Source organism: Macrobrachium rosenbergii, chromosome 39 (genome assembly GCF_040412425.1).
Source record: "Macrobrachium rosenbergii isolate ZJJX-2024 chromosome 39, ASM4041242v1, whole genome shotgun sequence".
Classification (NCBI taxonomy): Eukaryota; Metazoa; Arthropoda; class Malacostraca; order Decapoda; family Palaemonidae; genus Macrobrachium; species Macrobrachium rosenbergii.
In genome coordinates, this window is record NC_089779.1 from 898,808 (window position 1) to 923,912 (window position 25,105).

At 35.4% G+C, this 25,105-nt stretch overlaps 1 protein-coding gene across 2 annotated transcripts in view; it reads left to right on the plus strand.

The window, feature by feature from the left end:
* LOC136825628 (dynamin-binding protein-like) overlaps nucleotides 1–19,679 on the plus strand; it is a 61,113-nt gene extending 41,434 nt beyond the window's left edge. The window contains exons 18-23 of one of the 2 annotated variants that reach the window (XM_067082224.1): nucleotides 3,740–3,925; nucleotides 7,180–7,354; nucleotides 9,971–10,464; nucleotides 11,731–11,883; nucleotides 13,723–13,897; nucleotides 19,542–19,679. In XM_067082224.1, coding sequence (XP_066938325.1) covers nucleotides 3,740–3,925; nucleotides 7,180–7,354; nucleotides 9,971–10,464; nucleotides 11,731–11,883; nucleotides 13,723–13,893 — 1,179 coding nt within the window. In that variant the 3' untranslated portion in view covers nucleotides 13,894–13,897; nucleotides 19,542–19,679. Of the gene's footprint in view, nucleotides 1–3,739; nucleotides 3,926–7,179; nucleotides 7,355–9,970; nucleotides 10,465–11,730; nucleotides 11,884–13,722; nucleotides 16,038–19,541 lie in introns of those variants that run through there. The other variant, XM_067082223.1, reaches the window with a different exon arrangement.
* The last annotated feature ends 5,426 nt before the right edge of the window (nucleotides 19,680–25,105 follow it).

Below are 25,105 nucleotides of genomic sequence, written 5' to 3' on the forward strand. Positions count from 1 at the left end.
ATATAATATATATATATATATATAATATATATATATATATATATATATATATATATATATATATATATATATATATATATATATATATATATATATATATATATATATATATATATGTGTGTGTGTGTGTGTGTGTGTGTGATTCATTCATTCACTTATTTTATTTTTTTATTTATTTATTTGCAGAAGAATCACTGAACTTATATGTTGTATCAAAATACCACTCACACTCACATCAAAATTTGCCCTTATATGCATATTTGCATATTTTGCTGTAGGCAAACTTTTTATTATATACTTAACTGGATTAGGGTCCTTTGATAGACCAAAAATTACAAATAACATCACAGTTTACGAAAACCTGTATCAGATGCAGAGTCAACAGAAAATGTGCAACCTCTCTTAAAGTGTGAGTTAAGTGCACTGTAAAGCTCTAGGTCAGCTGAGGACACTTGAGTTGGCCTTCACTGGTAGGTCGAGAGGGAATTAATGTCCCGATAAGGGATGGATTCCCTAGCCTTGGGTGAAGGTTAATTCCCTTTGAAGGTCAATACCTTCTCTGTTGAGCGTTTTTTGTTTGTATTTTCTCGTTATAGCATTCATTCTTTAATGGGATATTGTGTGACATTTTCTTTTTGGTGCTGGTGTCTAGCTAATTTACATTTGAATTAGGTGAATTTATCTCTGAGAAGGGATTTTACCATTGAGTGAAGTTTCAAGTGTAATTTAGAATGTAAATGCATAGAATGATAAGTAGGTTAAGTGTTAAAATAAGCATGGAAATGAAGGAAGAAAGAAAAAAAAGACTGTCTACAAAGAAGCAAATGGTTGGTGTTTCAGATTACTTTTTAGATTGTTGGCATAAAAGATGGGAGTTGAAAGGCTCATTTTCTTCTTCTCTATTCTTTGATTTGAGATGTTGCCAGTTTTGGTTATTTGTTGGTTACATTAATGTGGACTTTTATCACATTTTTCATGTTAAACATTCTTAGGATAAACAGGAATTTTTTTAGTGCAAGCTAAGTATGCAAACGTAGTGATGTGTCAAAACCTTGAAGAGAGAAACTGGGCCATCATCTTGTTGCATCATCAGGATGCCTTCAGCAGATCATGACTCTGCAGAGTTCACTCGTATCAGTCTTTATTCACCACCAGAACGAGGAACAAGTGATAAGTTGGTGATAGTGTGTTGAGGTTGTGCCTCCTTGGTAACTCTACTATTCATTTGTTGTGTTGGTGTTGAACGTGACCTACTGTGTTTGTTTTGGGGTGTTTAATCGAATTAGATTTTAATCTGTGAGTTACTTTTACACAAAATGGAAAAACAATTGTTAGAGCTCAGGTGTTGATGTATTTTTTTCTTGTACTAGTTTTTCTTTTCTTTATTTGTACTGTGATATTTTTATGTTAGATTTTATTTTAACTGGTTAATATAACTTAACCAACCAGTTATCTCTCTCTCTCTCTCTCTCTCTCTCTCTCTCTCTCTCTCTCTCTCTCTCTCTCTCTCTCTCTCTCTCTCTCTCTCTCTCTCTCTCTCTCAATACAACCTTCTTTTTTAATGAACCAAGGGTCTTTTGTTTTTCATAAAAGCACTTTTCATAGTACCTCAAATCATATGTTGACCACATTTCAAGGTTGCTAAGCAGAATTCAGTAAAGAATGTTCTATATGACCATTGGTAGCTTGAGAATTTAACTCACTTTGAGAGGTTAGCATTCTTCATTAATCAGAATAACGATACATTAGCAGATCAGTATCCACCAAATTTGTTACTCAACATTTTGTTCTTCTGTGATTTTGTTATGTTACTTATGAAAGCTAACAAGATTGGAAAAGTGAGACAAACGCATTGATGAATTAGGTCGCAGTCAATACAGATTAATGTATCCAACCTGAGGCTTATGATTTTTCAAATAATAGATGTTTGTGTTAATGTAACCATCTGAAAAGCATGAGGAAATTTTCTTTGTCTTTAATGTATGTCTGCATGGTAAGGCATGTGTAGTTTCGTACGGAACCTTTTGTTCCTAAGTAAACGTATGTTCCAGTACAAATGACAAAGCAATGGCCTCCTTTGTATGCCTGATAAAAAATATATGTATGAAGAGTGTGATGTCTAGAATGTATAGGGCAAGTTGGACAAGTCCACAGTAGGAGTACTCACTAGCTCAGAGCTCAAACCTTTTTTTTGCTGGACATTGGATGGTTTGTCTTTGCTCACTGTATTTTAGTCATGAACTCCCAAGTGAAACTTAGTGCTGACTATGCAATCTGTGATCAAGTCTGAAGTATAAGCTAAATTAGCTCAACTGTCATGATTCTTCATATTGACACCATCCAATTATTGTAGTAAAACTATTGCATCAGATTTTTAGGTACTTGAAGAGCTCACCTAAAGGTTTTTAAGTGTGAGCTGAAAATTATTGTAAGGTAAGGCTGAAGTTGGGAAGAGGTGGTTTATGATATGCATATTGTTTGATAATCCCAGCTCTGATACAAGACTTCAGTCGCAATGCTGACGTCTCCTGAATTCAAGTGTATTGGTTTTATTTTTATTCCCTCTCATTTATTCATCATCTTTTCATGTAACTCGTCTCTCGGTGCAGGCTGATTTCCCTTTGGAGCCGTCTTGGGTTTGTAGTCTTTTGACTCAGTCCCTAAGGGTTGTCAGCTGATGGTTTAAAGAAAGTAAGAAAGAAAGAATAAGCTGAAAGTGAGTGGGGAACACTTGAAGGAGAAAATGCTTTCTGCCATTCAGTGTACTACGAATTCCCTTCTTGGTACCACACAGTGGCAATCTTAAAGTGATTGGTGTGGACCATAAGTTTTAAATTACAGGTTATTTCTTCACTGTGACTTCTTTTTTTTTTTGTTATAAAAGGAGATTACAGTATGAGTTCTTTGAATAAATATGCTTTTGTTGTAGGTTGAAAACCCATAATATTTGGGTAGTTGTGGGTGCTCAGAATCTTCTCAATTCAGTCAAGTGCTTTTAATTGTTTTGAGTATCTGCTCTGGTATGTATGTTTGCTGGGTTATCTAGGGCGGCCACTTTTAGTTGGTGACTGGTAATAAATCTTTTCTAACCTGTACTCTGATGCAGCCTGTGAACCATATATTTATTTATATATTTGTTTATTGTTATTTGCTAATTGTTACTAAGTGAAAATACTATATTCAAATATTAGGTGTTATTTGCTTATTCAAGTGTTATGTATTCTTATTTAATGGATGCTTTATTATTGTAACCGTCTTGTCAAAAAGGATGGTGATATAGGACTTAGTCGAGACAGGAAGTACTGACTCCATGAACATTAAAATATTACCCTGAAATTATGACCAAAGTACCTTAATTGTGCTTAAACTTATAGAAGGGTCAATAGTGAGAGAGGCTGGTCCTGATTTGGATATGACCAAAAGTTTAAACATGAAGTTTGTTTGCCATAGATTACCATTGTAATGCAAATAAGAAATTAAAAATTTTGATACGCATTACTGCATATTGTATAGTGATATTAATTTCTAATACCTTTTTCACACACATTACATTCCTAAGATGATTACTTTGTGAGTTCACTATATGAAAAGTACAGTAATGACAATCTGCATGATAAATTGCAGTTGCGTCTCTGTTACCACATGTAGCTACTTATTAGATAAGAAATGCACCGCACTGTATTTTAATTCTCTCACTTTTATGATGAATTGTGTCTAAATTCTATAAAATTTCCTTTAGGTACCCGGGCTCTCTTACTGTGGTGAGGAAGAAATGCTTTCGCAGTTTCGTGTGAAATATTTACAGCAAGTAGGAGAGTTTCGTCATCTTAGTTTCATTCCTGCTGAGTCTCTTCAGCGGTCCTTGCCAAGACCCAAGTCTCGTGGGAGGAAATCTCTTGATAGTGTTAAAAATAATGCTGCAGAGGTAGGTACCTGGTTACTATTTATGCAGAAATATTACTTATAATAACTGAAAATCAGACGATAAATCCAGTTAATTTAAACAAAGGAACATAAAATTTTGATTTTTGTTGTTATACAGAATGAGGGGCAATTTTATTATTTTGCATATATGTTATCAAAATTCTTTTTTGGCTGTACTTTTTCCTGAGCCTGGGTTATTCATTTCTTCAACAGGCAGACATTTCAGAACAGTAGCACTAGTAATCTAGGTGATAATTTCTGTATTATTATTAAGTAGTTTAACCAGACTATTGAGCTGATTTATTTAGTGCTTTCAGAGCTGACCCAAAGAACTTGTCTTTATTAACAATTTGGTGTAGGTTTTATTGATTAAATTACAGTTTTTGGATAATTTTTGTATTTGGGTTATTTGAAATGATTGAGAATCTGACAAAATTTCTTTATTTGATTTGTTACCAAATGTTGGCATTCACTAATGATTATATTTTGGACATTCACACAAAAGGGGATCATGTGAGCTTTTCATTAAATATCCACGAGTCAAATGAGCGACAGATTCTACGACAAGTCAAAATTACTTGAGTGTCATTTGTTTTGATGAATTCCATTTTTCAGCTTTGGTTTTGACGTGTTTGAATTTATTACTGTCATGTTCATTATTCATTGTAACTGGTTTTACAGATATTCCCCCCTGTCCCAACCCCTTGATGGGGGGTGGCTTAGGGATCAACCGCAGGGAGAGTATGCTCTTTTATGCCAACTCAATCTGCTGTGGATTCAACTGAACATTGGGACCTTTAACTCTTTTACTCCTCCTCCTATAAAATTTTCCCTTCCCTTCCTCTTCTTTCATTGATGACCTTGGCATGTTATTGGATTACTGAATTCACAGCTCTCTTAGCTTGATGGAGGGTGGAGTTGGATGGCATGCTGCTCCACTCGTAAAACTAGAGTACCGTACCCGATGTGGTCGAGCGAGGGGAAATTTTCATGCCAAGCCATGCCCTCAGTGCTGGGTCCGATCTCGACAGACTGACGACCCTTGAGGCACTCGGGGTATGATGTATATCCAGGTGAGGATCCCAGGCCAGTTACCACTTTTGGTGACATTGTTGCTCCTCCCCCAGCTGCGCCTCCCTGGTGAGAGGGACCTCAGCCTGGATGAAATTTATATTTTTCGTTGCGTGGCGAACACATCAAACCTCCCTACGACTTCCGGCATGGATATGGAATGTTCTAAAGAGAGCCCCAGTTACAAAAGCCAGAGTGGTATTAAGGCACTAATACCATTTGCTAAATCGAAAAAATGCAAATATCATAGTAACCCAACAATGACTCACTTCAACTCCCTCTTTAGGAGTGGAAGTTAATCAAGGTTTCTAACCTTAGAAACTGACCAAAGAATATCAGCACTCAAGCTGGAAAATTATTTATTGAGCAGACATTCTGTGACTAAATTGTCATTTAGACAGATAAAAGAAAAGATGTGGTTTATAGAAGCCACAACAAAAAGTCAGTCTGAAGATTATTTATCAATAAGAAATATAGATAACATAAATATAAAAATAAAAAAAAATCATGATACTATGAACAATATTCATGGCACCATTGTACTTCCTGATAATAATAACAAGCCAGTTGAAAAGAATATACTATTAGACTCACTTAAAAAGAGATACCCAAATGTACAGGATTGTGAACTATATGATCTACCAAGTAAACAGATGAATAAACAAGTATATATTAAAAATTGCAAAAATAAAATTTGAAGGTCAAGATCTACCTCAGAAAATGAACATTTTAGGCCAAACCAGAGAAGTAAGACCATATGTCCCAAAGCCCTACAGTGTCAAAATTGTTGTAAATATCGACATATGAGAAAATATTGTCAAAATGAACCTGTGTGCATGTATTGTGGATCTGAAGAACATTCCACACAGTAGAAGTGCAGTGAATAAAAGTGTGTAAACTGTGGGCAAACCCATTTCATCCCATCACTTCTTGGGACCCTGCCCCAAAAGACACGTACAAACACACATCCTCACCGGAACCTGGATACTTCCGGTGGATGTACATGCCGTGTCAGGTCACACGGTCCCATGCTTTGAAAAAGTCTGACACCGTCTTTGCTTAATGAGGAAATGTGTCAGAGACTCGCTCAGCATTCCTCAAGAACTTATGGGGTGGTTTCTCTCCCCACTTGTTAATCCACTATTCTTTATTTCAAATGGAGTAATTTCAATTGTGGTTAGGTGGATCCTTGTATCCCTTTTTGGGGAAGGATCTTGTTCAGCTACTGAAAGTTGCATGGGAGATTGAATTCCTTCTGGAAGGTTTCTCCCATGGTGAGCTGAAAATGTGTCCCTGATCCTTCTGAATTCAGCAAGGTCATTTTGGTAGCAATATCAACTTCATATTCATTTGTAAGAAAGTCGCCTCCAAGTGAACATTCCTCTATTTCCTCCGCAGGGTTAACCTGGGAGATATTGGGGACTGATGTTACTGGGTTTTGGCCCAAACATAGATCCTCTGAGAAAGGGTTAAATATCTGCTGCCGGAGTTCTGCTGGAAATATAAAAACTCCCCCTACCTCACCCTTGCTGAACCCTAGGACCCATAGAGGCAGCTTAAAACGAGCTGTTTTGGCCTTGAAACTTGCTGCCAGGAGCATACTACAACTTTCGCACATATCTGGCGACCAAGCAGATTTGTCTTGTTTTTCACAAGGATCATGTTCATGGCAGTTGGTATGGGCTACACCGTGATGCTTCGCTTGGTCCTCTCTCACAACATAAACAAACATAACATAAACAAATGACGAGCGTGAAGCGCAACGTCATGCACAAATATTCTCAACAGAGTTAACATAGACTGCAGTTCAACACCAACAGGGAGATGAATTTTATGTGACTTTCCTAATCATAATTTCGGTCAAGAGTGAAAAAATTAAGTCTCATACACTAACCCCCCAAGGAAATTTTGTTTTAAATTTTCAGATATTTCCCCAGTGATTATATTGTGGAACATTTATAATTTATTATAAAAGTTATTTTAAAAATGAATATTTGGTTCAGGCTGACTGTAATGTAAAGTTTTTGTCTATGGTCTGGATAAACTTTTTAATAATAATAATAATAATAATAATAATAATGATTATTCCATAGGAAGTTTTATTAAGTGGTTTAGGTATTTACTTTGTATTACAATAGTTTTTTTTTTTATAATGGTCATTGATATTTCAAACATTTTTTCTAGGGTACGAAAAGAAAAGTCCTTAGCAAGTATCCTGCAGATGTCATATATGTGGTCGCTGAAGTGCACACACCGGGAGAAGTTATGGAGCTTACTCTTTATCCAGGTGACCACGTTGCCTTGTTGAAAAACAAAGATCCCCTGGGCAAGTCAGATCGCTGGTTTGTGGATGATGGCGGTAAGAGTCTTTTAATAAGTCTTAGGTTTAGTAATGTTAGAGCGAGTGACAATACTTTAGAAACTAATTTTACCTTTTGGCTTTTTCCTTATTTGATATACAGTGGTTCCTCAGCATACAAATGATTTGTTATTCGTATTTTCATTATACGAAGTCAAATTTTCGAAAAATTTTGTTTCTTTGTGTGAGCTAAAACTCTGATTTACGAGCTGTTTGGTGGAAAATGGGGAGCGGCCAGCCAGGATTGAGGGAGGAGAGACTGGGTCCCCTCAAGGAAACCGAAATGGTCGCATTAGGAAAAGGTTGATAACAGAATCAGTTTTATTCACATTTTGCAAGGATAATAAAAGGAATCGATAGTGTGCGTGTAAGTGCAAGAAGGAGGTTAATTATGCCACAACACATCAACTTACTGTTGGCAAATGGCAGAATTTAAAATTACAATCCAGTAAACATGAGGATTTTGCAAACAGATAAGTAAAGAATGCAAGTAAGAAAAAGAAAGAGATCAAATAACTTTTCTCAAGGAAGACTTTCAAGCAAACAATCCAAGGTGTGCAGAAGCTGAATGCAGCACGAGTGTGTTTCATGATGTGGGGATGAGTTACTTTTAAAAAATCATAAAAAGCAAGTGTTACTCGATAGGTATTTTACCGTAACAAAAAGAAGTGATTCAGGCGAATCAAGTTTTAGTGAAAGAAATGGGCGAAGTGTAGTGAAAGAGAAAAATCATCTGAGCCCGGCCCCAGGTGGGAAGTCAGTGGGAAGCAGGCCCCCAGTCTCCCACCCAATAACCCATTACAATCCCCTCCCTCTCATCTCTTCCATCTAACTCAGTCAAGGTAAGACTCTTTCGATTTTTTGTTGTTACTGTATTGCATTTGATTGTTTCTATATTGTACCGTCATGTTAAATTTCTTGTGAAATTCCCTTCTTTTATTATTTTAATGTGAATTATTACTGCTTTTACGTACGTATAGTCGACCCCCTGCCTATTCACGGTTCAGGATTCGCGGCTTTAGCTATTTGGGGATTTTTCTGTGGAACTTTCCCGAATTATTCGCGAAAAATTCGGTCATTCGCAGATTTTTTTGTCAAGAAATAATCACCAATTACTGTATTTTCATGTTATTTTCGTGACTAAATACATTTTTTATGATAAAAAATAATTTACTAATTTTAAGATATTAATTTTACGGTAATGTAAACATAGCAAAATATCAATAAAATGTAATTTTTTTCACTGTACAGCATATTAAATATTTAGGAATTGTACAGTATTTACCTCTACTTGTGAATTGCCAGTGTTTCCCCTATGTACGGGGCTGCTTTAATACTGTTTGAGAGAGAATGGATGTTCCTGGATTTAAGGGTAACAAGAGTAGTTATCACACTTAGCTGTAAGCCATATATTTGTAAGGTAATGTTGTAAGATGACTTTGAAATGATATTAAAGTGTTTTAGATGATTGTTTAAGGTATATTGGTTTAGGATGATAGTACAAGGCAGGGGTTCTCAACCTTTTTAAGCTGATGAGTACCCACCTGTACAAGGCAGGGGTTCTCAACCTTTTTAAGCTGATGAGTACCCACCTGTTTTCTGGATAACTGTGAGAGCACCACAATAATCTCTGCTCGCGAGCACCAGGTTGGGAACTCCTGGTATAAGATGCACTTAGTGTTTGAACTATTAAAACCGACAGTTATAAATGTTTTTAGAGAGGGTTTCAGTATTCACGGATTTTCTGTATTCATGGGTGGATGTGGTACGCATCCCCTGCAGATACCAGCGGACAACTGTACAGTAATGTTATTACTGTCTCTTCTTCTCTCCTGAACAATATAAACGCTCCCGCCCTCTGTCTCAAGTCAGCTGTGCGTCACTGCTGTGACATATGATTTTGTTCATCTTTTATGTTAAATTTTATTGTGAAATGCTTTATTCTTATATTTTATTTTGTTGAATGTGGTTATCGTTAAACTGTATATTGTGCTTGAGCTTAAAATAACTGTATTGAAGTGGGTACAAAGGGTGGATATGGGGGAAATTCTTGAGTGTGGGATGAATCAATTGAATTCCCGTTATTCCTCATAGGAATATTTGGATCGATATACTAACATTGCAATATAAAAATTGGAATTTGGAACAAATTAAATTCATATACTGAGGAGCCACTGTATTATGTTTTATATCATTGAATAATCAAAATAAGCGTAACAGAGCTGTGTTACATTGTTCACTCTTATTCTGGCTGAGAACTAGGAGTAAATATCTTTTATTGTGGAAAGTGATTATTTATGATCAGCAGTACCTTATAGTGCAAGAAATTGTCATTTTTGGTGAACATTGTACTTGAGTGAGAAATTATTAAGATACTTTTTACCAAACATAGTGTAACTTAACATAGGCTAACAGGTGTATACATTATTATGTATTAATTTCTTGGCACGTCATCATCATTCTTTTCCTCCTTAAGATTTACTGATGAACAGAAAATTCCAAGACTGAAGAGAAATTAAAAGAAGAGAGCAAAGCCATGGATTATTTAATAAAAGTCTGTGATCAGTTTTTATACTACAGAGCATAGGTAAATTGATTATTATCTCAATCTAACAGATAACAAAGGATTTGTGAGAGCCTCTTGTCTCAGACATACCCAAGGGACTGAGAATAGGGTGGGAGTGGTGACAGCACTTCCGTCATCAATCAGCACGGCAGTTCCCCTTCCAGCACAAGGAAATCCCCTTGCACCACCAAGGCCATCTACTCTCCCTCGTGCCGCTCCCACACCGCCTTTGCCCGAGCGTCCTCCACGTTATGAGGACCTCTTCCCTACCATTGCCTCAGCACCATCAAGACCTCCTCAGAGCATTGGCTATCCTCGAAATGAACAACAACCACCTCCACGGTACTCTATGGGTCAGGAGATTAACCCTCTGCATAGTCAGACCCCACTTCCCAGCAAACCTGGACATACAGAATCTCATGAGGACAGGAATGGTAGACAAGTTCCTGAAAGTTATTATAGCCCACCCCTTGACAGACAGCAGTCAAATGAATATAACTCACCGGTATCAGAAGAAAGTAATATATATGAAGAAATCGACCAGGTGAGTTGTGTAACATTTGGTAATACATGTTGGAAATACTCAGTACGGCAGCATTTTGGTCAGTTGATTAGATTTGCCTTCTCATGATGAATCCTTGTGTTTGTCTCAAGGTCTCGTTTATTTCAGAAATGGGTAGGCTTTTTTTATAACTTTTAAAATAAGAATGCTGTCAGTGATTTGTAGCATATTAAAATTCCACTGCTCATAATATCTACAGTCATACCCCGAACTTACGCGAGATTAGGTTCCAGACCCCCTCGTGTAAGGCAAATTTCTGCGTAAGTTGGGCACAGTCTCTAAAAATGCTAATATGAAAATGCATATGAAAATCTCAAGTAATGGTCTATTGTAGCATTGAATTGAATTAGTTGTCTGAAGTGTAGCCAATTGTTTTGTTACATAATAGAGCCTAGCTGAACTGTGGTCCATCTAGAAAGTCTCAACACACTTTTCAGAAGTGCTTTATACAACAGAATCATGAATTTTGACAAAAGAATATGGTCAAGCATTACCCAAAGTCAAATGTTCCATGTGTATATGCATTACATGATTTTTAGAAGTGGTTAATTTTTGCGTACAGGTAATCCTGTTGTACTTTGGAATTTTTACTTATCCAGCACCCATCGGGACCCAGTGGTGTTGGAAGTGAAGATCTACCTGAGTAGGTGTTTGCATATAATAAGGTTGCCTGTACTACACACACCTTCATACATACAGTGTGCTATAATTCATCTATAGGTCACTTAAAATATTCACAACAATATAAACGATTGTTATACAAATTGTTTTAGGCTATTGTAGTGACAAGAGAAATAATCTGTAATGTTCAGTACAGTCACAGTAATCATAAACCTAACTGCTGAACGTACTTAATACACTTCGGCTACAATGAAACATTTTCTTTTTAAGGTTTACAGGTAGATTTTGTTTAATTACTGTACTTTAGAGGAAAACTGTAAATGAAGAATTAATACAGCACAGAGTATTATTTACTAGAGAAAATATGGTTTCCTTCTCTCTTGACAACCTTCAAATGATAATAATGCCTGGTAGGGGTGGTGGTGAGGAAGATTTCTGTATATTGCCTACAGTGCCCAATGGAGGAGGGTATGCCTGTACATAATTTCATTCATGTGAGGTCTGTGCAGTGCTCAGCACACAGCAAAGTAGTTTTTGTGTTTGGATTTTGTATCAAATACATATTTTCCAGCAGGTCACTAAAATCATCAGTTTGTACCTATAGTTAATGCACTCCTTTTTTTATAGGGGAGAGAACAGGCTGAGAAACCTGTTGCTGCAGAAACTGATGGAAGTCCCATTTATGAAGTGATCGAAGATGGTGGGATGCACCAGACCTTGCATCCTAGAACAAATAGTGGAGCCAGCCCTCTTCCTGAACCAGACTGTGAAGAACCTCAGGTACTTAGAAGCTGGGTTTTCTTTTTATTTTAGAATGCCTTTATTTTTTAATAAGTGCAATCTTTTTAAGAGGTTGTAAGTGCAATAATTATCAAGAATATATTTAAATACAGTAATCCTTCAATTATCCAGGTTAATAGAGCCAGGGGCCTGTCGAATAATGGCAGAATCCAGGTAATGACAAGTAAAAAAAATCTAGGGGTGTTCAAGGGCAACTTTTGTGCCCTTCCTCACCTAACCTTGTCAATACCACGTAACTGTAAACACTCAGTATGGTTATTAACAATGACCATCATACTTTAAACTGAAAAAATTTATGGAAAAGGTAATTATCTACCTTTTCCCCACATTTGTAATGAAATATACTGCATAAATACACTACATGCAACCTCTCTCTCTCTCTCTCTCTCTCTCTCTCTCTCTCTCTCTCTCTCTCTCTCTCTCTCTCTCTCTCTCTCTCTCTCTCTCTTACACAATAAAAGGTGGCTTACCTGTTTACCCACAGCCTGCCATGGTTTTATGACGAATTGCTGAGTCCATGAATTGCAAGCTCGTGAATCCGGGGCTTGACTACATGATTCATAATTATATCACTGGTTTTCGAGTTTCAGCCAAAATGATACAGAAAAATACAACCTTCATAGTATATTGACAACATACACTGTACTTTATCAAACATTGATGAAGATTCTGAAAATTTGATGAAGAATCTGACAAAATTCCCTTTTTTGACTTGTTTCCAAAACTTGACACTCGCCGATGGATTAAGTTTGGACATTCACAGAAAATGTGCAAAGCTGTTAGTGTTGACCTGCTTCTCTGCATTCTGGGAATAGGTCATGTGGGCTGTTCTTTTAAGTATATACTGTGTATGGCTCAGTTGGATGTGACCAAATCAAAGATGGAGTAAAGTGATGTTGGTTTGGCCTTCATTTTAGTTTGAAGATGACATAGTTCAACCTTGAGTTCGATCTGCTTTATAAACTCTGCTATATGTTGAACATGATGGGTTTTAGAGATGTTAAATAATGATTGACTTGGATGGTTATGTACACTATGTTAAATAATCACTGTCTTGGGTGGTTATGTTTAATCTGGTCATTGTAATTGCAACTTTGGCTGCTTTATGGGTATCCCATTCTCCTTTATGTTGACGAGAGCAGGGATCAAACCTATTTCAAAATATACACAGCTTCACGTAATTTGTGTACTGGATGGACTTGGAAGTAGAGACTTGCTGTCCAAACCTCATATCTTTTCATTAGGTGACATCACTTTGTTACATTAACATTAATGACTTGAATGGAACATACCAGATAATCCACCCTCAAGGAAATTTGTTCCTGTAATGGTATCTTGTATTCACAGTAAACCAACAACTCCCATTCCAAACTATCATATGAAGTTGATTGGTACAAATACAAATTGTATATAGAATTGAATGGTAAAAATACAGATTCTGTACAGTTACCAACTTGGTGGTATTCTGAATTTGGATGAAACTAACAGATGAAGTGTTAAGAACCATGCAGCCTTCCTCTGAAGATGCTTGGGTAAAGTAAACTAGTACTTGAATTGATGGAGTAGGTTTTTAGTCTCATCTGTAGCCACCATTACTGGGTTATCAAGGAATCAGAAGTTGTTTAAACTCTTTTTAAACATTTTATGTCGTTATACTCCACTGTCCTCACGGATCCTTTAATTTGAATTGTGTATGACTTTTAATGCCAATATATGAGAAGTAGAAACTATTGAAACATTTGCTTTTTTTCATTTGTCGAGTGAAAGAGGTTTTCACAGTAATATTTGAAGTCTCATGTATTTTCATAATTTTTTCAGTTCTACTACGCACTCTATAATTTTGGTGGCTCTGACAGTACTCAGTTAAATCTAAGTGCGGGTCAAGTTGTTTTGATTGTTGAAGCAAAATCATCAGAATGGTGGTTTGTAGAAGATCGTAATGGACATCGAGGTTACGTGCCAGCTTCTTACCTCACCAAATATACATAACCTGGTAGTGTATTCACAAAGATTCTGTACGTCTCCTTAGTATTTAAAATGTAAATATTTTTGTACCTGCATATATTAGTGATTTTAGGAGCTTAAAGTTCTAGATTACCAGAATGTCTGATGAAATACCCATCTAACATTTTATGTCGTATTATTTACATGTTTTGTGTTGTATGACATGGAGCAATTTATGTCTTTGCAATGGTGTTACTGTTTCAGCCTTTCTTTGGTGTGTCCTGTTTAATTAAACACTGAATTTCACTAAGAAAGAATTCTGTGGCCATATACAAGAAAAGTTTTGTGCTCAAGTAATTGGGAAGAGTAGAGCTTTTATATATTCACGTAGAGGTAAAAAACCTGAGATCAGTCTGTTACTTGATTTCATTTTTTTTTAGTAAATTATCCAAAGCCAGAACTTAAAGGAATGGAAATGTGGCTTACTTGTTTCAGATGTTTAGAGGTCTTTGTTGTAAAGCATATCTCATCTCATATTCATAACTTTCCCATTTTTTACAAGTCACTTTGTTTCAAGCACAGTTTCTGGTCGTTTATTGTGGTTGTAGTACAGTATATAGAATCGTTGAAAAGTAATTACATATATGCACCCACAACATCAGTATTTCAAGAAACCTTTTTATTATTCTGTATATGTAATTTTTTTATTGTTTTAAATTGTCCCGTAATGTAAATGATTTAATAATTTACCAGTTGTTTGTTACAGTAAATCTTTTTAAACACTGAATAGCAGTCATTTTCTGTAGGTGGGAAGTGGCATATTTATCACTAAAAGCAAATTTATTGTGACTGGCTTGAATTTCAGAATGTATATTGGTATGCACTGTTTAAATCTTGGGTACATTTGTCATGAAGTACCAGTTACTTTTGGTGCTGTAAAATGAAGGTTTTGATAACAGTTTGTTTTCACCATGCTTTCACTCAAAGATTGGAAATATTTAATTTTGCATATAGTAATATCTGTAGTACTCTTCTTCCTTCAATTCTGTTCCTGCATCACAGGTACATGGTTTTGTTTGTGATAGAGTGTTATGGAAATTGGTTTCTTTTATTTTTCATGAAATTTCAAAGATTTGATAGATAGTTTTTGACAGATGTTTGATAGTACTTGACAGATGTTTGTTTCATGCAAATTTCACTATTTAGAAATATTTTTTATTATATTTAGAGTATTTGTTTCAAATTTGTTGTTTTATTTGGCCACTCTGAGACTTTTCATACTTTTATGAGATATCACTGGCTCTTTAAAATTAGAGTAACAGATTTCCAGTAACTGTACTTATGATTGAATGGTCTGTTTGTAATATGGATTTGCAGTACTGTACATTGCTACACAAGGCTTTATTCCTTGATAATCACAAGTACAGTATGGTACAAGATTTTGTAACGTAAGCGTGTAGGTACAGTAATTTTTATTGAGAGAGCTTGATTTCTATGAAAATTTTGTAGTCGTTATATTTTAAAGTTAAGCCAAGTGTTGCTTTTGTGGTATATAATCTTGATGATTTCAGTATCAAGTTGACCATCAGTGAGGCTCCTGTATAAATATTACTTTACTGTATTGGATTTGTTGTAGTACTTCGTATAGATGTATTGATTATTGCATTTGATTGCATGCAGACTGGATGGGCCTGCATACACGTCCCAATTTTAGCAATGAATTTTCAAAAGAACTTATGACTTTAGTTCAGCATTAAGGATTACAGGGTATTATATATTCTCAGTAAAATAATGAAATTTACACAGCAAGAATAACTGTCATTTTTATTTTTGACGTCTGTTATTTAGTATTGTTAATTTTTGTTTTTGTTGAGTTGAGATGGAATTTTGTGCATTCTGCATTATATATATATATTTAGCCCTCCCAGTCCAGGCTAAATATACATATAATGCACACCCCTAGACCAGGCTAAATTTAAGTACGGACAATTTAAAAAAAAAAAAACATTAATGGAAAGAGTAAGATATGCATATGCACGTGGTATAAGAAAAAAAATTCTAAAAAGCTTGCTGGACATTCCAGGGAAGTTGAAAGTGAACATTTCCAAAAGACAGTCATAAAAATATGCTAATTTGACCAAGTTATAAGTGTTTTTTAATTTTTTTATTTTATTTTGTAAAATTATAATTACAGCTCACACAATATCATAACAGATAAGAACTAAAATCAGTAACAAATTCTGAGTGTATTTATTGTAAAGTATTTATGGGACACCCTGGTATCGGGAGCAACAGTACGTTCTTCCATGACATCTCCGTCAAAATGATCTCCCTCTGTCCTCTATTCAGCTACTAGACTTGCCGTGCAAGAGTTGCCAGAAGGCATTTATGGCCCATGGAAGTGATCTGAACTTTTTTCCCGCAAAATTCGTTCATACTGTATGGCCTGAAATCTTGAACATGTACCTGTATGTATGTTACCCGGAATTTACCCCACAGCTATAAGTAAAAATATATATATGTCACCTGGCCACAAGGGGTAATGCCAATGCAATTTTGTAAACCATGGAGAGAAAAGTACTGTAAGCCACATTTTGTGCGATTTTACTTAACAGCAAAGCCAAGTTGCCAGTTACCAAATATTGTTAATGGAAGGAGAAGTGAAGAATTGAATATTCATATCACAACAAATCAGCAGATCAGTTTAAAAATTTATGAAAAACAAAAGTTGCACTCTACTGCAAGGTATAACAGCAGGAAATTTCAACAAAAATATCTTTTTTAATATAGTTTTTTGATAGTATAGCCAAGGTTTGTCCTCAAAGGAGTTACAGTCTCAGGCTGAGAACAACTATAAGAGAAGTCTTTTAGATTGACTGGTCTGTCTTATGGAGGCCCAGGGAGAGACCATGAGAGTCTAACTCTTTTGAGGACTCGCAACTGCAACCAAAAATAAGTTTTTCCTACATCAAAACATGTTTTTTTTTTTCTGTATGTTGAGCTAATGTGTATTTTTAAAAGCTGTAAATTTAATGCTTTATGCGAACGAGTCTTCGCTGCAGTTATGCTCTTGTTTTATCTTTTGACTAGAATTTAGTTGTGAATGAATGGCTAATAATGATGATAACAGTTCTAATGATACAATGATAAATAACATTATAGTTGTACAGGTAGAATGCCAGCAGTCCAGAATTGCATGTATAAAGCAGTGCTTCCCTTTGTGTATAAAACACAAAGATATTTTCTTTCAAGATGTATTTTGGTTAAGAATTGAACCCTGTATGTCATTAAATGTGTTCCTATTTATGTCTAGTTTTCAATATACAGTACTGCAATTCATTGTTGGGTGTGTATAGAAAGTCAGTTTTTTCACATGTGAATTTTTTACAGTGCTGCCTCATCTTAATGGATCCCAGGAAGGATTTCACACCATTAGTCCTGAAAAGTCTATAGAACTGATGTTTTGAATTGCTAAAGCTTTACAGTTAATTTATTCTGTTGAGTGCTTTAAACGTTTTACATTCCTGAAGTGGTGTTGCAGCTGTGCATTTGAAAATGCAATTATTTTAGTCTTGTAAATTAATGTTAGGGTAACCTATATTTTGCTACCATATTAACTGACAAGATCATATTATAAACTTGATTTGCACATTCTCAATCCCTTTTAACCATAGTTTTAATGGTCTGATTGTCTAGTTTATACGATTGATATTAAGAACTATTATTTTTCATATAAATTTATAGAATTAACTTCATTTGCACCCTGTTCATTTCCTTATAATTACGGTAAACCCCCCATATTCACGGGGAATGCATACCCCCGAATAGCTAAAATCATGAATACTTAAACCCCCTCTAAAAACACTTAGAACTGCCTATTTTGATAGTTTAAACACAAGAAAAACCCTCTGAAAATGCTTATACCTGAGTATTTTAATAGTTTTACCACAAAAAGTGCATTTAGTCATGAAAATGATATGAAAATACAGTAATTAGTGAATATTTCTCAGTGAAAAATACCGCGAATGGGCGAACTTTCCGCGAATAATGGGTAGATACGTTCCACAGAGAAATCCGCGAATCGTGAGAACGCGAATACCGGGGGTGTACTGTATATCCTTGACACAAGAATTGTGTTTAAAGAGAGATACTCCTGTGTGCTCGTATCATTGCAGATAGTTTCAAGCCCATTCACCGTATTTGGAAAATGATCAGCTGTAGTTTTAAGGACATTAGATATTAGAAAAAGTTCCTTGGAATTTGCAAAGTATTCATAACATCCACTGCTTGGATGCAGTTTGTAATATTTTGGTTTATCAGTTTATACCATTAAACCTCCATGGGTCATGACTTTGTTAGATATTTGTGCCTCTGCGTAAAAGTGAATGAAAGGAGTAATAATTTCAGTTTTATAACTGAAACTTTAGGCTTCCTCTGCTTTGCAGGTGAGTCTCAAATGCTTGAATTTATTTGCCAAAAGCTTTTATGAAAACATTGTGCTAAACAGTTTTAGAAATTCTGTAAGTTAGAAATTATATATCCAATAGATTCATTGCCAGTTTTTTTTTTATATCTGAGCCACCATATTTCCTGATGTCAAAGATGTACTCAATTTTGACTAGCAAAATTGTTGGGGGGTGGGGGGGGGAATAAGGGCACACTTTCATGAGTTGATGGCTTTGGTTGGTGCACTGCATGTGTCCAACTGTCTCAGTGTTTAGAAGTACCCATGCTTTGGCTGGTACAGTATATTTTCATTTCATATAACAATACTGTACTCCATGTTTTTCAAGTTCATTGATTTTGATATTTAGTTTTTCTGAAGTTTACAACTAGCAAAATGAAAAACTTGAAAAGATTATTAAAGTAAGGCATACGGTATAAACTGCTCAGTCATATTTCATCAGAAATTTTATTGGCCTTCAGTGTTGAAAATGGATGTGGCTACGGCTGGTGCAGTATTTTAAGATTCAGATGATATTTGTAGCTTATACAGCATTTTTTTATCTCAGCCAAAGGAAAATTTAACAGCACACCAGGAAACATTACAAATGTGGAATAACTTTTTATTGCACAGTTATGCTGCGTAAAAATATCACACAAACATGACATCTCAAGTAGAACAAGATAAAAGTAGAAGAATGATGAAGTCAGCGCAACAGACATGCAGTAATATCTTTTGTGTCAGCTTTAATAGAGCCAAGGCCCTTTACGTTAATGAAAATTTCAGGATATGTCCAAAAAAACACTCTACAGACGTAAAACAGCAACTCCATGCCCTTACACCCCCTACCTCGTCTGCATAATTGTTATGCTAAATGTGCTTTAAACAACAATCACACTAAAAACTTGATGCGAAGGCCAGTTTCCCATCTAATTTTCGTTTATTTGTAACAAAATATATTTTGTACAAAAAAAGAATCAACCTCCGTTTTTCTCAAGTATAGAACACGGTAGGTGTACTGTTCGTACAGTACACTACCATAAAACATGGGTATAACTTTGTTTTTCCAATTTTGCCTAAACCTATTAAAAAATATAAATTAAAAATAAAAACAAAACTACTTCTCTCTAACTTACTTTTGTGCACTGCCAAAATTGCTTACAAGGGCTGGACTTTTAAAAAATTGTGAGGAGGTTTACAAGACCTCCATCCCCTCCTCATTCTTCTTCTCCTTTTCCCCTTCCTCCAGCTTGACTGTTTCGTTGAGACTGGGCATTTTCTGCCTCCTGTGCCTCTTGGGACCCCAGTGAGACATTAAGCAGTGAACGGGCCAGAAGAGTCATAGAGGTGCCTGGAAGGTCTTGGTCATCGAAGTGTGGCAGCAACACATCACATTCTTAGCTGAAGGAACCTCTCACATCAACAAAGGTAGCCAGTGTGCTCGCCTGCATGCTGTGCTGAATGAAGAAATGGATGGTGATGGGCAGAGCCGTAAAGTTTGCAACCCCACGCAGGCCTGCAAACTCCATAGCTGCACCCTTCAACTCAGTACAGTGTTCCTGTATGCCAGTTTTCCTTTTCTGACGAAACGAGATCATGGTCGACTGTTCAGTCTCTTCAGGAAGGGGTTTTGCCATTACCTTGTGGGTCTGGCTTCTTGACATCTTCTTCCCAAAGTCTGTCACATACTTCTTCAGCTTGTTCTTGGTATTCTTGATATCCTACAAGGTTGACTGGGCAGTGCTATACTCCGCCATTACATGTCCCATAGACCAGCCTGTCTCAGTTCTTCCAGTAATTTCAAGTTTCTTGTGAAGGGTCAACACCCTCTTCTCCATTTTAGGATGAGGTGGGGCCACGCAAAAAATACACAGAACCGCACACAGCAGTAACAGCACTGCAATGCTGCAGGCACCGCAACAAAATCAACGGAATTATGGGAAAGCATCGTGATACAATCGTAGCAGTAACCACTGAAAGCTCGAATGCCAAGAACTGATGCAGAACTGGTCAAAGAAGCTACCAAATGCATTGATACTCTGAATTTAGCCAGTTAGGGAAAGAAATTTTTATATCGTGATGCATACTCAGTCATCCTTTCAACAGCATATAATGAGGTATCCATTTCCAGCAATAGTGGGAAAGCTTACAAAAAACATGAGTGCTTGCCCACCCAAGGACCTATTGAACTTATGATGTATCCGTATCAGCCAGTTAAAAGTGATAAACAAAATTATGGATGATGACATGTCAAGTGTCATCATATTTTGTAGCCAATAACGATCATTAAAGCTCTCGAGAAGTCAAGAACCCTCCTTCTCACCCCACCCATCCTGCATGGCCTCCCCTGTTTATGCCAATACCCAGTGTTTCCAACACCTCTTCCTGCCTGCGCAGCATTGCCAACCATTAGAGTAGGGTTTTTTTACTTATTATGAATTATATGTTATACCTAAGAGTATGTTGTCATGCTGGGCTGGTGTCATACAAATAATATCGAGTGACAAATGCAGATAATCAGGGGATTACTGTATATAATAATAAGCGTTTTAAAATTCAAAACCGGAAAATATTTCGCTCCCTGTCACCATTTGTAAAAGCACTACACAAACATATACCTGATTATGATAGTCTTGCTATAGTAAGAGTTACTGGTAAACAATCTTAACATAACTGCAATTTTACTTCTGTCAGCTACTTAAGTGTTCCCTTATGTCAGGGTCATTTGAAGAAAGTGAAAACTATTAATATTGATAAGCAACTTTCAAGTTACTACACACCCATTGACTCATCTGGACTGAATCTTTGTGACTACATATATTTTCGTGTTTTTTAAGATACTTTTACTTATTTAATATTTTAATTAAGTGTAACTTAAATACTTCACTCAGAGATTATGTACAAGAGTTCTGTTCACTGTCTAGCAAAGATTGTCATGCTCTTGGATTAGGATAGGCCTGTGAAGAACCTAACCTTTAGCTTGTAGGATGCACTGTAAATTTCCAAGACTTACTTCTGGAAAAAAGAGTTTCTTTGACACTGGGAAATATGGTAATTTAGATTGGTCAGCAAGAACTTATGATGATTATAGTCAGTGTCATGAGATTGGTTTTTTTATTAGATATTGTTATAAACTATGGAAGCCAATGGTGCTCTAGCTTTCATCATAGAAATAAAATATCTAGGAGCCAGTAGGGTGTCTCATTCCAAATTACTCTAGTTTGTAAAATTACTCTAGTTTGTAATCTGAAAGATCGTCATGCAAAAAACTGGCTTTTGTAATTACTGGAATATAGTAGTCTGCTATTGACATTTATTCAAAGGATTTCAGTGAAGTGGAATTTCTGGAGATTTGTTTTAATTTGAAATTTTGCTTTTGCTAGTGAAGGATGGTTAAGAGGAAAATGGCTCGGCCATTTTCGATGCTTCATAGTTGAATTGTAGAAGTGAAGCTATCCAACTGTTGTTGTTGTTCCATATTAAAGTCTAGATTTACACTATGTTAACCAGAATGAATACAGTTTATTTTTGTAATTACAAATAGAAATTGTAAGATGCTATAGATGTTCAATTAGAGTAATGTGTTTTAGTACAGAATTCTAAAATACATCCAACAGATAGTTGAGTGCAGTTACATTGTGGGTATGTTTTGAAAATTTTGAGGATACAGTATCATGCTGTAATTTAAAGCCTTCAGCATCGGTGGGAAAAGATCAGTTGAGAAATTTATCAAGCCCCACCTTTTCAGTGAACCCAGTTACGAATTTTCTAAAAAGCAAAAAATCATTAAGTAAAAACTAAACTTTATTAATAACAAAGGCAAATCCTATAGGACATCCCTGTGAGAGCTAACCGAATTAGCTCAGTTGTTTGGTTAAACTGCTTAATAATAATAATAATAATAATAATAATTCAGCATAGGTCTGCCCACTTTCTGATGACAATTGTGACTAATTTGTATGGTTAAACCGTAATGTGAGTATAAAGTATTATTGGCAAATCGTATGAAGTAACTTGTAGCTTTAAGGATGACCCTTCTCGCAAAATAATGCAGATTCTTAGTTGACTGACAAGAAGATTTAGAACCTTTGTTACGTTACTCTTTGTGAGCCAAGTGTTAATGATTACTTTTCCCTTATAGTTATCCAGGTTGTCGATAGGGTATTGTGTGAAAAGTTTGGGATACCTTAGTTTTTGGTATTCTCCAGCGAGGATAATATTTTGTCATTCGAGTCTTACATTTGCAAAGATTAGTGTCAAGATGTTATTTTTTGTAATTACTTGTAATTACAAAAACTGTAATTACTTGGTAAGTACCTGTATATATAAAACGATTTTATCATAAAAATGTCAAATTTTATTATACAATAATTTGTAGTTCCTTGATCAGAATGAGAAAATTAGATTATTTTTTATTGTCCTTTTGCAGGGGGACAAATCATTTTTTAAATGAACTGAATTTCGCTTAATTTGTCCTTGCAACTATAAATGTATTTAGTATGAATGTAGAAAATCCTGTTTTATTCAGTGTTTATCTGATTTAAGTGTGCATATTTTCCTGCCTACAGCACGACTATTTGTGTTTAATATGTTTGCAGCTGTTTTTATATAATACACAGGTGGTAGCTAGTGATAGAATATGCATTCCATGTTATATAAATAATGCTTTAAGTCACTGTTATGCACTAATGTCTCAATGATATCTTGGTATTGGGATTCCATGTAATATGCCAAAAAGGATTCAGGAATGAAGACTTAATTTTTTTCTAAAGTTTTGTAGGCACAGTACTCTTATTGTCTTTCTGTTCTGCAGTGGTAACTATAGCTGGTCCACTTAAGGTAGATTTTTGGGTGAGCTCTACGCCTACGAGACGTTTGTTTGGTGGCCTCTGATTGGCTGGTACCGGGAGGTAGGCGGCTCACTCAGTGTCACCGTCTCTCGGCACAACTGTCAGACCGAGTCAAGTACGGATGCAACATAATAAGACATATTCTTCATTTTCTCTTCACATATCACACGCATCTAAAATCTGAAAGCGCCAGCGTATTCAGGGTGAATTTATTGTATTAAAACGCAAGTTTTATATTATCTTGATCGCATGAATGATGCAAAAAATCCAATGATAAGTAAAAACAGGTATAAAGAATTAAATGCTTCTCTCTTCACTTTTACTTGTTGTAATTCCTTTGTGTTTTATCGTATTGATTTCAGGAAATTGTGATTTAGTTTTACAATTAATAGCGAATCCTATGCATGACCAAAACTATCCCATCTTGTGCAAAACACGAGATGAATGAAGAAGTATAAACATATTGGTAGTTTTCTAAGCTACAGACTGAAATATGAGACACTAAGTGAGCCACCTACTGCCGAGTACCAGCCAATCAGAACCAGCTATAGAGTCATCAAGCTTCTTGGGTTGCAGAGAGCTTTATGCAGATCCTTTAGAATTTTTCCATGATGTGATATCAGTTAATGTAGCTTTCATGGTGTAATTGTGTAAAATACTGTCGATGGTAAAGCAGTTCCATGTAGGTATACTGTATGGTAAACCCCAAACTCATTAGACTCATTCATATTAATGTAAGTTTGTGAATGATTTAATTAATGTCTGTGGTCTCAGATTGTACTTGTACTTCAATAAGATTTTATATATATATATGTACATATGATTTTGAAAATTATTTGATGCTTAGCCCTTAGCATACAGTGTTCGAAGCTGGTTGATCTGAAAAGCAGATATATAATTAACTGTTTTTACTTTTTGCTTCCATTTGTCTCTTGGTCTATCTGTCTGATGGTAAGCGTGGTTATGTGCATCAAAATTAATAGATCATAATATTTCCTAGATTTATTGCGTTCCAGGAAACGGTAGCATAGTTTTTGTTGTGAATCCAAGTCGGGATTTAGACTTAGAATACTTCTTTATCACTTTGTTTACTATTGCCACTGGATGGATACTCAAAGGATATAATACCAACTTGCTGTTTGTGAAAAAGTTTTAAATTTTGGAAAGTGTTTGGGTAATTATGCTAATGATATCTTTGTATGTGGGAAAGACAGGTCACATAATGAGGTTATAGACACAACTGTGCTCAACTTGTTGGAGGTTTGCAGTTTGACTAATGCAGTAGATCCTAAATCATTATATCTGTGGGTTTTTAAGGATAAGTTAACTTTATCTAGCTATGTAAAACTATGAAGGTCATTATGTAAAGCTTGGAAGTGGATATTTCTTCAACTTTAAAATGTTTTTGAACAATATTAGGTAATGGCTATTCTTGATTATTTGCTGCACTAAAATGTGAGAAGGGAATTATTGGCAACAAACTGTTATTTTATTCATACGGAAAAATTACAGTTCATGTTGAGTATCACTCTCTGAGAGGAGACATTTAATCTCATATACTGTATTAAGTTTTGTTAGGATGAAAATTTATTTACGATTAAGGGTAATTGTCACAAAATTATGTTAAGACTCATTTCTTTTGAATGTTAGAGTTAGAGCCCAAAAAATGAGATGTGAGTAAACTTTGGAAATTCACAAGACTGAATTTGAACAAATTAAGATTTTTAAAAGAATTTTTAAGATGAAGTACTTTACCTACAGAGTGTTCACACTGTGTTAACTGAATGTTAAGTTTTGTGTACCGTATTTATCTTCATACTTTTAAGTTTTGTAGAATAAAACATGCCCTTTATGAACAGTACACCAAGTTTTATATGGAGTTTCAAGCATTGGTGAAAAGAATATTGTTTTGAAACTCAGTAATTACGAAAACAGCTTGTACATGATTTCTCATGGATTGTAC